Genomic DNA, 14,981 nt, shown 5'->3' on the forward strand with positions numbered 1-14,981 from the left:
ATGGAACCACAGTAGGGTTGTTATGAATATGGAACCACAGTAGGGTTGTTATGAATATGGAACCACAGTAGAGTTGTTACAACATGGAACATGGAACCACAGTAGGGTTGTTACAACATGGAACCACAGTAGGGTTGTTATGAATATGGAACCACAGTAGGGTTGTTATGAACATGGAACCACAGTAGGGTTGTTATGAACATGGAACCACAGTAGGGTTGTTATGAACATGGAACATGGAACCACAGTAGGGTTGTTACAACATGGAACATGGAACCACAGTAGGGTTGTTACAACATGGAACCACAGTAGAGTTGTTATGAACATGGAACCACAGTAGGGTTGTTATGAATATGGAACCACAGTAGGGTTGTTATGAACATGGAACATGGAACCACAGTAGGGTTGTTACAACATGGAACATGGAACCACAGTAGGGTTGTTATGAATATGGAACCACAGTAGAGTTGTTATGAACATGGAACCACAGTAGGGTTGTTATGAACATGGAACCACAGTAGGGTTGTTATGAACATGGAACCACAGTAGGGTTGTTACAACATGGAACATGGAACCACAGTAGGGTTGTTACAACATGGAACCACAGTAGAGTTGTTATGAACATGGAACCACAGTAGGGTTGTTATGAATATGGAACCACAGTAGGGTTGTTACAACATGGAACATGGAACCACAGTAGGGTTGTTATGAATATGGAACCACAGTAGAGTTGTTATGAACATGGAACCACAGTAGGGTTGTTATGAACATGGAACCACAGTAGGGTTGTTATGAACATGGAACCACAGTAGGGTTGTTACAACATGGAACATGGAACCACAGTAGGGTTGTTACAAATGGTAACCTAGTTGCATCAGTGTTGTCTAGTTGTAAATGGTAACCTAGCTGTATCAGTGTTGTCTAGTTGTAACCTAGCTGTATCAGTGTTGTCTAGTTGTAAATGGTAACCTAGCTGTATCAGTGTTGTCTAGTTGTAACCTAGCTGTATCAGTGTTGTCTAGTTGTAAATGGTAACCTAGCTGTATCAGTGTTGTCTAGTTGTAACCTAGCTGTATCAGTGTTGTCTAGTTGTAAATGGTAGCCTAGTTGTATCAGTGTTGTCTAGTTGTAACCTAGTTGTATCAGTGTTGTCTAGTTGTAACCTAGCTGTATCAGTGTTGTCTAGTTGTAACCTAGCTGTATCAGTGTTGTCTAGTTGTAACCTAGCTGTATCAGTGTTGTCTAGTTGTAAATGGTAGCCTAGTTGTATCAGTGTTGTCTAGTTGTAACCTAGTTGTATCAGTGTTGTCTAGTTGTAACCTAGCTGTATCAGTGTTGTCTAGTTGTAACCTAGCTGTATCAGTGCTGTCTAGTTGTAAATGGTAACCTAGCTGTATCAGTGTTGTCTAGTTGTAACCTAGCTGTATCAGTGTTGTCTAGTTGTAAATGGTAACCTAGCTGTATCAGTGCTGTCCTGGCTAGGCGCTGATATGTTTTAGATAAGAGGAGACGAGTTCTGTAGAGGTGGAAGGACAATAGCAGGTCAGTTACATGTTTAAACTGTAGATAGAATTTGTACCTAATTAAGGTTCCTGAAATACCACAGAGATACAGACACAATACATATTATCAACGATCAGCCCTGAATACTGATTGGCTGACAGCCGTGGTATATCAGACCGTATACCAAGGGTATGATAAAACATGTATTGCCACTGCTCTAATTACTTTGGCAACCCTCGGGAGGGAGGGGGGGGGGGGGGGGTTGTGGTATATGGCCAATATACCAGGGCTAAGGGCTGTATCCAGGCACTCCGCGTTGTGTCGTGCTTAAGAACTGCCCTTAGCAGTGGTATATTGGCCGTATACCACAACCCCCCCCCCCCACACCTCTCTGAGTCAGAGGGTTAAATGAGGAAGACATTGTGCATTCCGTTCTGCAACTGACTAGATATCCCTGTTACAATGGGATGTGCAGGGCACTAAACGAGGGCATGGGGGATTCTGGTGAAGGCACTAAAAGAGGAGGGAAGGACTAGAATGAGAAGAGGAGTAGAATACTGTTGGAAGAGGAGGGGAAGAGGAGGAGGAGGAGGAAGAGGAGGGGAAGAGGAGGAGAATACTGTTGGAGGGGAAAAGGAAGAGGAGGGGAGGAGGAGGAGGGGAAGAGGAGGAGAATACTGTTGGAGGGGAAGAGGAGGAGGGGAAGAGGAGGAGAATACTGTTGGAGGGGAAGAAGAAGAGGAGGGGAAGAGGAGGAGAATACTGTTGGAGGGGAAGAAGAAGAGGAGGGGAAGAGGAGGAGGAGGAATGGAAGAGGAGGAGGAGGGGAAGAGGAGGAGAATACTGTTGGAGGGGAAGAGGAGGAGGAGGGGTGGAGAGGAGGAGAATACTGTTGGAGGGGAAGAGGAGGAGGGGAAGAGGAGGAGAATACTGTTGGAGGGGAAGAAGAAGAGGAGGGGAAGAGGAGGAGAATACTGTTGGAGGGGAAGAAGAAGAGGAGGGGAAGAGGAGGAGGAGGAATGGAAGAGGAGGAGGAGGGGAAGAGGAGGAGAATACTGTTGGAGGGGAAGAGGAGGAGGAGGGGTGGAGAGGAGGAGAATACTGTTGGAGGGAAAGAGGAGGGGAAGAGGAGGAGGAGAAGAGGAGGAGGGGAAGAGGAGGAGAATACTGTTGGAGGGAAAGAGGAGGAGGAGGAGGAGGGGAAGAGGAGGAGAATACTGTTGGATGGGAAGAGGAGGAGAATACTGTTGGAGGGAAAGAGGAGGAGAATACTGTTGGAGGGAAAGAGGAGGAGAATACTGTTGGAGGGGAAGAGGAGGAGAATACTGTTGGAGGGGAAGAGGAGGAGGAGGAGGAGGAGAATACTGTTGGAGGGAAAGAGGAGGAGAATACTGTTGGAGGGGAAGAGGAGGAGAATACTGTTGGAGGGGAAGAGGAGGAGGAGGAGGAGGAGGAGGATACTGTTTGAGGGGAAGAGGAGGAGAATACTGTTGGAGAGGACGAGGAGGAGGGGAAGACGAGGAGGAGAATACTAGCTGGAGATCAGGCTGAGTTCATTCTGCAAATAAAGAGAAAAGGACATCCATCTCCATGGCAACAGCAGGGCTAATAGACGGCCCGCGGAGAGAGAGTTACAACATTCTACAGAGTTGTACATTAGAAATGTCTATATTCTTTTCAAACATGGATTTGGCTATTTCAGCCACACCTGTTGCTGACAGGTGTATAAAGTCGAGCACACAGCCATGCAATCTCCATAGAGAGATTGCTTTACTGGTCTGGGGCTGTTTTTCATGATTCAGGATAGGCCCCTTTAGTTCCAGTGAAGGGAAATCTTAACGCTACAGCATACAATGACATTCTAGACGATTATGTGCTTCTAACTTTGTGGCAACAGCATGACAAAGCCCCGTATACAAAGTGAGGTCCATACAGAAATGGTTTGTCGAGATTGGTGTGGAAGAACTTGACTGGCCTGCACAGAGTCCTGACCTCAACCCCATCGAACACCGAATTGGAACGCCGACTGCGAGCCAGGGCTAATCGCCCAACATCAGTACCCGACCTCACTAATGCTCTTGTGGCTGAATGGAAGCAAATTCCCGCAGCAATATTCCAACATCTAGTGGAAAGCCTTCCCAGAAGAGTGGAGGCTGTTATAGCAGCAATGTTCCAACATCTAGTGGAAAGCCTTCCCAGAAGAGTGGAGGCTGTTATAGCAGCAAAGGGGGGGACCAACTCCATATTAAAGCCCATGATTTTGGAATGAGATGTTGGACGAGCAGGTGTCCATGCTGTTGGTCCTGTAGTGTAGTTAGCTAGCGTAGTGTATGTTTCCCAGTAAAGTCCTTTGATTGTATTGGAATTGAGACCTACTCTACATAGCTAATCAGTGATCTCTTCACCATAACATAGGATATTGTTAGATCTAGGGAAAGTCTGACTCTCTCTGTGTTATGCTAGTCTGGTCCGCCAGCTCTCTCTCTCTCTTTCTCTCTATTTTGTGGGTATGTGTGCACATAGTCTGTTTTCTCTTGAGAGCCATGTCTGTCTACGGCGGCCTTTCTCAATAGCAAGGCTATGCTCACTGAGTCTGTACATAGTCTAAGCTTTCCTTAAGTTTGGGTCAGTCACAGTGGTCAGGTATTCTGCCACTGTGTACTCTCTGTTTAGAGCCAAATATCATTCTGGTGTGCTCTGTTTTTTTGTTAATTATTTCCAATGTGCCAAGTAATTATCTTTTTGGTTTCTCATGACTTGGTTGGGTCTAATTGTGTTGCTGTCCTGTTCTTTCTCCCCCTACTTCTCTCTCTCCCTGTCTCTCTCTCTCTCTCCTTCTCTCTCTCTCTCTTCTCCTCTGTCTCTCACTCTTTGTCTCTTTCTCCTCTCTCTCTCCTCCTCTCTCTCTGTCTCCTACCTCTCTCTCCTCCTCTCTCTCCTCTCTCTCTCTCTCCTCTCTCTCTCTCTCTCTCTCTCCCTGCCTCTCCTCCTCCTCTCTTTGTCTCTCTTCTCCTACCTCTCTCATCTTCTCTCTCCCCTCCTCCTCCTCCTCTCTCTCTCCCCCCCAACAGGACTAACCTAGAGGCCCTTCAGAAGAAGCTAGAGGAGTTGGAGCTTGATGAACAGCAGCGTAAACGCCTGGAGGCCTTTCTCACCCAGAAACAGAAGGTTGGAGAGCTGAAGGATCATGATATGGAAAAGATCTGTGAGCTGGGAGCCGGGAACGGAGGGGTTGTCTTCAAAGTTTTACACAGACCCTCAGGGCTCATCATGGCCAGGAAGGTGAACTAGAATTGTACTTTTAAATCCCAGCGTTTGATGAAGAGAGAGAGAGAGAGAGAGAGAGACTGACTAAATAAATAAATGGATCACTAGTCACTTTAAATAATGTTTTCATATCTTACATTACTCATATCATATGTATATACTGTGTTTTATACCATCTACTGCACCTTGCCTATGCCGCTCGGCCACCGCTCATCCATATATTTATATGTATATATTCTCATTCACCCCTTTAGATGTCTGTGTAAGGTAGTTGTTGTGGAATTGTTAGATTACTTGTTAGATATTACTGCACGGTCGGAACTAGAAGCACAAGCACTTCGCTACACTCACATTAACATCTGCTGACCATGTCTATGTGACCAATAACATCTGCTGACCATGTGTATGTGACCAATAAGATTTGATTTGACTTCAATAAATTGGTTATAACAAACACTGTGACAGCAAAATGGCCGCAGAGGAAATGACAAACTCAACATACACTCAAACAGGCAACTGTTGTCACTGTTATCACTAACTGCGCTCCTTGTCTCCTCTCTGTATTCCAGTTGATCCACCTGGAGATCAAGCCGGCCATCAGGAACCAGATCATCAGAGAGCTGCAGGTTCTGCATGAGTGTAACTCCCCCTACATTGTGGGCTTCTACGGGGCCTTCTACAGCGATGGAGAGATCAGCATCTGTATGGAGCACATGGTACTACTATACCTCACTATACTACACCCTACTACACTATACTACACTACACTATACTACCCTGTACTATACTATACCTTCTACAGTGATGGAGAGATCAGCATCTGTATGGAACACATGGTACTACCAGACTACACTACACCACATTATAGTATACTGCACCATACTACAAAATACTAGGATATAATATACTACACTATACTACACCATACCATTATAGTATGCTGCACTATACTACAACATACTATGATATAGTATACTACACTACAATGCACTATACTACACCTTCTACAGCGATGGAGAGATCAACATCTGTATGGAACACATGGTACTACTATACCTCACTATACTACACCATACTACACTATACTACACTACCCTGCACTATACTACACCTTCTACAGCGATGGAGAGATCAGCATCTGTATGGAGCACATGGTACTACTATACCTCACTATACTACACCCTACTACACTATACTACACTACACTATACTACCCTGTACTATACTATACCTTCTACAGTGATGGAGAGATCAGCATCTGTATGGAACACATGGTACTACCAGACTACACCACACCACATTATAGTATACTGCACCATACTACAAAATACTAGGATATAATATACTACACTATACTACACCATATCACATTATAGTATACTGCACCATACTACAAAATACTAGGATATAATATACTACACCACATTATAGTATGCTGCACTATACTACACCTTCTACAGCGATGGAGAGATCAGCATCTGTATGGAACACATGGTACTACTATACCTCACTATACTACACCCTACTACACTATACTACACTACCCTGCACTATACTACACCTTCTACAGCGATGGAGAGATCAGCATCTGTATGGAACACATGGTACTACCACACTACACTACACCACATTATAGTATACTGCACCATACTACAAAATACTAGGATATAATATGCTACACTATACTACACCATACCATTATAGTATGCTGCATTATACTACACTATACTACACTACACTACACTATACTACCCTGTACTATACTATACCTTCTACAGCGATGGATAGATCAGCATCTGTATGGAACACATGGTACTACTATACTACACTACACCACATTATAGTATGCTACACTATACTACACCATACTACACTATACTACACTACAATGCACGATACTACACCTTCTACAGCGATGGAGAGATCAGCATCTGTATGGAACACATGGTACTACCACACTACACCACTATACTATACTACACTATACTACACTACACAATACTATACCACACAATACTATACCACACTACACCACTATACTATACTACACTATACTGCACTACACAATACTATACCACACAATACTATACCACACTACACCACTATACTACACTATACTACACTGCACTATACCACACTATACGATCCTACACAATATTATACCACACTATGCTACACTACACAATATTATACCACACTATGCTACACTACACAATACTATACCATACTACACCAACTATGCTGCACTACACCATACTACGCTATACCATATTACGCTAACTATACTACACACACTATATTACACTATACTACACTATACTATACTACACTATACTATACTACACCACACTATATTATACTGTACTATACTACACTGCAATAGGTTACACTCCACTCCACCCCCTTATACTACATTACATTATACTACACCACTCTATACTATACCACACTATATTATACTGTACTATACTACACTGCAATAGGTTACACTCCACTCCACCCCCTTATACTACATTACATTATACTACACTATACTACACTATACCACACTATACCATACTACACTATACTATACTACACCACTCTATACTATACCACACTATATTATACTGTACTATACTACACTGCAATAGGTTACACTCCACTCCACCCCCTTATACTACATTACATTATACCACACTATACTACACTATACCACACTATACCATACTACACTATACTATACTACACCACTCTATACTATACCACACTATATTATACTGTACTATACTACACTGCAATAGGTTACACTCCACTCCACCCCCTTATACTACATTACATTATACCACACTATACTAGACTGCACCATTATACATCACAATACACAATACTACACTGCACTATACTACACCATACTACACTATAATACACCGCACCATACCACACGGTACTACGCTAAACCATACTACACTACACTATACTACACCACTCTATATTATACTGTACTATACTACACCATACTACACTATAATACACCACACCATACCACACGGTACTACGCTAAACCATACTACACTACACTACACTACATTATACTACACCATACTACACCATACCACACTGTACTACCCTAAACCATACTACACTACACTACACTACATTATACTATACTACACTATAATACACCGCACCATACCACACTGTACTACCCTAAACCATACTACACTACACTATACTACATTATACTATACTACACCATACTACACTATAATACACCGCACCATACCACACTGTACTACCCTAAACCATACTACACTACACTATACTACATTATACTATACTACACCATACTACACTATAATACACCGCACCATACCACACTGTACTACCCTAAACCATACTACACTACACTACATTATACTATACTACACTATAATACACCGCACCATACCACACTGTACCATACCACACTGTACTACCCTAAACCATACTACACTACACTATACTACACTATTCTATACTATACTACACCATACCACACTGTACCATACCACACTGTACTACCCTATACCATACTACACTACACTACACTACACTACACTATTCTATACTATACTACACCATACCACACTGTACCATACCACACTGTACTACCCTATACCATACTACACTACACTACACTACACTACACTATTCTATACTATACTACACCATACCACACTGTACCATACCACACTTTACTACCCTAAACCATACTACACTACACTACACTACATTATACTATACTATACTACACCATACCACACTGTACTACCCTAAACCATACTACACTACACTACACTACACTATTCTATACTATACTACACCATACCACACTGTACTACCCTAAACCATACTACACTACACTACACTACACTATTCTATACTATACTACACCATACCACACTGTACCATACCACACTGTACTACCCTAAACCATACTACACTACACTACACTACACCATACTACACTACACTACACTACACTATACAACACTATTCTATACTATACTACACCATACCACACTGTACTACCCTAAACCATACTACACTACACTACACTACACTATTCTATACTATACTACACCATACCACACTGTACTACCCTAAACCATACTACACTACACCATACTACACTACACTACACTACACTACACTACACTATTCTATACTATACTACACCATACCACACTGTACTACCCTAAACCATACTACACTACACTACACTACACTATTCTATACTATACTACACCATACCACACTGTACTACCCTATACCATACTACACTACACTACACTACACTATTCTATACTATACTACACCATACCACACTGTACTACCCTAAACCATACTACACTACACTACACTACACTATTCTATACTATACTACACCATACCACACTGTACTACCCTAAACCATACTACACTACACTACACTACACTACACTACACTACACTATTCTATACTATACTACACCATACCACACTGTACCATACCACACTGTACTACCCTAAACCATACTACACTACACTACACTACACTACACTATACTACACTATTCTATACTATACTACACCATACCACACGGTACTACCCTAAACCATACTACACTACACTATACTACACTATTCTATACTATACTACACCATACCACACTGTACTACCCTAAACCATACTACACTACACTATACTACACTATTCTATACTATACTACACCATACCACACTGTACCATACCACACTGTACTACCCTAAACCATACTACACTACACTACACTACACCATACTACACTACACTACACTACACTATACAACACTATTCTATACTATACTACACCATACCACACGGTACTACCCTAAACCATACTACACTACACTATACTACACTATTCTATACTATACTACACCATACCACACTGTACCATACCACACTGTACTACCCTAAACCATACTACACTACACTACACTACACTATTCTATACTATACTACACCATACCACACTGTACTACCCTAAACCATACTACACTACACCATACTACACTATTCTATACTATACTACACTACACTACACTATACTACACTATTCTATACTATACTACACCATACCACACTGTACTACCCTAAACCATACTACACTACACTATACTATACTACACCATACCACACTGTACTACCCTAAACCATACTACACTACACTACACTACACTATTCTATACTATACTACACCATACCACACTGTACCATACCACACTGTACTACCCTAAACCATACTACACTACACTACACTACACTATTCTATACTATACTACACCATACCACACTGTACTACCCTAAACCATACTACACTACACTATACTATACTACACCATACCACACTGTACCATACCACACTGTACTACCCTAAACCATACTACACTACACTATACTACACTATTCTATACTATACTACACCATACCACACTGTACCATACCACACTGTACTACCCTAAACCATACTACACTACACTACACTACACTACACTACACTACACTATTCTATACTATACTACACCATACCACACTGTACCATACCACACTGTACTACCCTAAACCATACTACACTACACTACACTACACTATTCTATACTATACTACACCATACCACACTGTACCATACCACACTGTACTACCCTAAACCATACTACACTACACTACACTACACTATTCTATACTATACTACACCATACCACACTGTACTACCCTAAACCATACTACACTACACTACACTACATTATACTACACTGCACTATGGATGGTAATCCATCACTTATAGGATTAATTGGTAATCCATCCCTTATGGGATTAATTGGCACATTAACAAACATTACAATAATTCACTATGGTAATTAAATGATATCTCTTCTTCTGGCGTTCTCTGCATTGAGCTTCACATAAAGAGTGAAAACAACACAATACATCAATACATTATAGTCAATAAGGTCCAAACAATAATTACATCCCTAGAGCAGTGCAATAATACACACACATACATATATACCCACATACATACATACACACACACACACATACACACATACATGCATACATGCATACATACAGTATTTAGTCAGCCACCAATTGTGCAAGTTCTCCCACTTAAAAAGATGAGGCCTGTAGTTTTCATCATATGTAGACTTCAACTATGACAGACAAAATGAGGAAAACATTTTCAGAAAATCACATTGTAGGATTTTTAATGAATTTATTTGCAAATTATGGTGGAAAATTTGGCAGGTAGTTCCTCTGTCCCCGTCCATCTCTCTCTGTTCCTCTGTCCCCATCCATCTCTCTGTCCCTCTGTCCCCGTCCATCTCTCTGTCCCTCTGTCCCCGTCCATCTCTCTGTTCCTCTGTCCCCGTCCATCTCTCTGTCCCCGTCATTCTCTCTGTTCCTCTGTCCCCGTCCATCTCTCTGTCCCTGTCCATCTCTCTGTCCCTCTGTCCCCATCCATCTCTCTGTTCCTCTGTCCCCATCATTCTCTCTGTTCCTCTGTCCCCGTCCATCTCTCTGTCTGCAGGACGGTGGTTCTCTGGATCAGTCTCTGAAGAAAGCAGGAAAGATACCAGAACAGATCCTGGGGAAAGTCAGCATCGCTGTGGGTACCTCAAACACATCTATGTCTATCTCTCTGACCCTCTATCTCTCTGACCCTCTATCTCTCTGACCCTCTATCTCTGTCTTCATCTATATCTCTGACCCTCTATCTCTCTCTCTTCATCTATCGCTCTTCATCTATCTCTCTGACCCTCTATCTCTCTGACCCTCTATCTCTCTGACCCTCTATCTCTCTTCATCTATCTCTCTGACCATCTATCTCTCTGACCCTCTCTCTCTCTTCATCTATCTCCCTGACCCTCTATCTCTCTAACCCTCTATCTCTCTGACCCTCCATCTCTCTTCGTCTATCTCTCTGACCCTCTCTCTCTCTTCATCTATCTCTCTGACCCTCTATCTCTCTGACCCTCTATCTCTCTTCATCTATCTCTCTTCATCTATCTCTCTGACCATCTATCTCTCTGACCCTCTATCTCTCTGACCCTCTATCTCTCTTCATCTATCTCTCTTCATCTATCTCTCTGACCATCTATCTCTCTGACCATCTATCTCTCTGACCCTCTCTCTCTCTTCATCTATCTCCCTGACCCTCTATCTCTCTAACCCTCTATCTCTCTGACCCTCCATCTCTCTTCGTCTATCTCTCTGACCCTCTCTCTCTCTTCATCTATCTCTCTGACCCTCTATCTCTCTGACCCTCTATCTCTCTGACCCTCTATCTCTCTTCATCTATCTCTCTTCATCTATCTCTCTGACCATCTATCTCTCTGACCCTCTCTCTCTCTTTATCTATCTCTCTGACCCTCTATCTCTCTGACCCTCTATCTCTCTCTTCGTCTATCTCTCTGACCCTCTCTCTCTCTTCATCTATATCTCTCTTCATCTATCTCTCTGACCCTCTATCTCTCTGACCCTCTATCTCTCTTCATCTATCTCTCTGGCCCTCTATCTCTCTAATCCTCTATCTCTGACCCTCTCTCTCTCTGACCCTCTCTCTCTCTGACCCTCTCTCTGAATTCAATTTCAGGTTAGGAAGTGCAGCTCAGTTTCCACCTCATGTTGTGGGCAGTGTTGCACATTGCCTGTCTTCTCTTGAGAGCCAGGTCTGCCTATGTGTCTCTAATATGGGCTGGAGGTTAGGAAGTGCAGCTCAGTTTCCACCTCATGTTGTGGGCAGTGTTGCACATGGCCTGTCTTCTCTTGAGAGCCAGGTCTGCCTATGTGTCTCTAATATGGGCAGGAGGTTAGGAAGTGCCTCTCAGTTTCCACCTCATGTTGTGGGCAGTGAGCACATGGCCTGTCTTCTCTTGAGAGCCAGGTCTGCCTATGTGTGTCTAATATGGGCAGGAGGTTAGGAAGTACAGCTCAGTTTCCACCTCATGTTGTGGGCAGTGAGCACATGGCCTGTCTTCTCTTGAGAGTTTCCTCGTCGTTATGTTGGGTCTAACGATGTTGCTTTGTCTCTCTCTCATTTACTGAGTAAATGTAAAATTACAACACAAAAAGGAATGAATGGGAGATTTCCATGAAAGTATGTTTGGAACCATATCAATTGTACTGTATGCTGATGGTGTCTGCTAATGGTGTCTGCTGATGGTGTATGCTGATGGTGTCTGCTAATGGTGTCTGCTAATGGTGTCTGCTGATGGTGTCTGCTGATGGTGTCTGCTGATGGTGTATGCTGATGGTGTCTGCTGATGGTGTCTGCTGATGGTGTCTGCTGATGGTGTCTACTGATGGTGTCTACTGATGGTGTCTGTCCCTCTGCTCCTCCAGGTGATTAAAGGCCTGTCCTACCTGAGAGAGAAACACAAGATCATGCATAGAGGTGAGACGGAGAAAGGAGGTTCAAAAGATATTCATTTATTTCAAAACTGCAGATTTATAGCTAATCATTCATATTGTCATTCATACCGTCTTGGTGTTTGACACTGGGGACCATACCGTCTTGGTGTTTGACACTGGGGACCATACCGTCTTGGTGTTTGACACTGTGGACCATACCGTCTTGGTGTTTGACACTGGGGACCATACCGTCTTGGTGTTTGACACTGGGGACCATACCGTCTTGGTGTTTGACACTGGGGACCATACCGTCTTGGTGTTTGACACTGTGGACCATACCGTCTTGGTGTTTAACACTGTGGACCATACTGTCTTGCTGTTTGACACTGGGGACCATACCGTCTTGGTGTTTGACACTGGGGACCATACCGTCTTGGTGTTTGACACTGTTGCCCATACTTTCTCTGTGCAGAGATTGAGCTGTATTTGGGATTACTGGTCATGCTCTGAGTGGTTTGTGAACCATCCAATCACATTTGTTCAACAGGGAAATATAATCCTAGAGTGAAATAGCGCAGTCTGGTTCTAAGATTCTGGTTCGAATTCCAGTCGTACTCAGAAAAATAAATTAGCTCAAACTAGATTTTATTAAAACCACACTGCATAACAACGTGGATCACTATTGCTAGGTTACTTATATGATTATAAACATACTAAAACAATGCTCAAGTCAATGAATTAGTTTCCAACATTCCCTCGTCTTGAACAGCGATCACTCACTATGCCACTTTGTTTACATACCCTACATTACTCATCTCATATGTATATACTGTACTCAATACCATCTACTGTATCTTGCCTATGCCGCTCTGTACCATCACTCATTCATATATCTTTATGTACATATTCTTTATCCCTTTACACTTGTGTGTATAAGGTAGTAGTTTTGGAATTGTTAGCTAGATTACTCGTTGGTTATTACTGCATTGTCGGAACTAGAAGCACAAGCATTTCGCTACACTCGCATTAACATCTGCTAACCACGTGTATGTGACCATTAACATCTGCTAACCATGTGTATGTGACAAATAAAATTAAATTGGATTTGATTTGTTCCACACCACCTAGAAAACATATTGACTTGAACAAGGAAGACAGAAAATACATGCTTAATAATTGTCACATAATTGAGATTAGGGCGAGGACCATTATCCATCCCATCTGTTCTATCCAAATGGGATGCTAGATCTTCACTGAAAATGAGATCCATATTTGGGATTAGTAAAACAAAAGCCTGTATGTACTGTACCATCAATGCTCCAATTATGGTTAGCATTGTTAGCATTAGCACTGTTAGCATTGTTAGCACTGTTAGCATAGTTATCACTGTTAGCACTGTTAGCGTTGTTAGCATTGTTAGCATTGTTAGCACTGTTAGCATTGTTAGAATTTGCCCAAATGGGTTTCTGATACCCTCCCTCTTGGAGGACATGAAAAGATAAGGTTTCCTGGGAAGAAACGCCTCTCTTTAGACTCAAAGAATTATTAGAAATATTGAATTAGTTTCAGAAGCCACCTGCAGGATGAGCAGTACACCCTCCCCTCACTTGATGCTCTCCTCACAGTTTAGGGGAAGAGCTCCGTCTCTCCTTCAGTCCCTAGTGTTTCACGTTGGTTCTATCACTCCATTTTTAAGACCCCCAGAGGCGCTGGCAGAATGTACGTTTACAGACAGGAAGTAATATGTACTGTGATGTACTAGTGATGTTAACATAGAGTATTTTTATTTTATATTTACAGCTTTAAGTGTTCT

The 14,981-nt window shown here is 42.3% G+C and overlaps 1 protein-coding gene across 2 annotated transcripts in view; it reads left to right on the top strand.

Annotated features, from left to right (window-relative positions):
- The window catches only part of map2k1 (mitogen-activated protein kinase kinase 1), a 53,448-nt gene that overhangs the window by 12,171 nt on the left and 26,296 nt on the right, over nucleotides 1–14,981 (top strand). The window contains exons 2-5 of one of the 2 annotated variants that reach the window (XM_036968829.2): nucleotides 4,575–4,785; nucleotides 5,340–5,486; nucleotides 11,346–11,423; nucleotides 13,160–13,211. In XM_036968829.2, coding sequence (XP_036824724.2) covers nucleotides 4,575–4,785; nucleotides 5,340–5,486; nucleotides 11,346–11,423; nucleotides 13,160–13,211 — 488 coding nt within the window. Of the gene's footprint in view, nucleotides 1–4,574; nucleotides 4,786–5,339; nucleotides 5,487–5,886; nucleotides 5,925–11,345; nucleotides 11,424–13,159; nucleotides 13,212–14,981 lie in introns of those variants that run through there. The other variant, XM_090230829.1, reaches the window with a different exon arrangement.

The sequence above is a fragment of the Oncorhynchus mykiss genome, chromosome 4 (assembly GCF_057628025.1).
Source record: "Oncorhynchus mykiss isolate SJ-2025 chromosome 4, ASM5762802v1, whole genome shotgun sequence".
In the NCBI taxonomy this organism is placed as follows: Eukaryota; Metazoa; Chordata; class Actinopteri; order Salmoniformes; family Salmonidae; genus Oncorhynchus; species Oncorhynchus mykiss.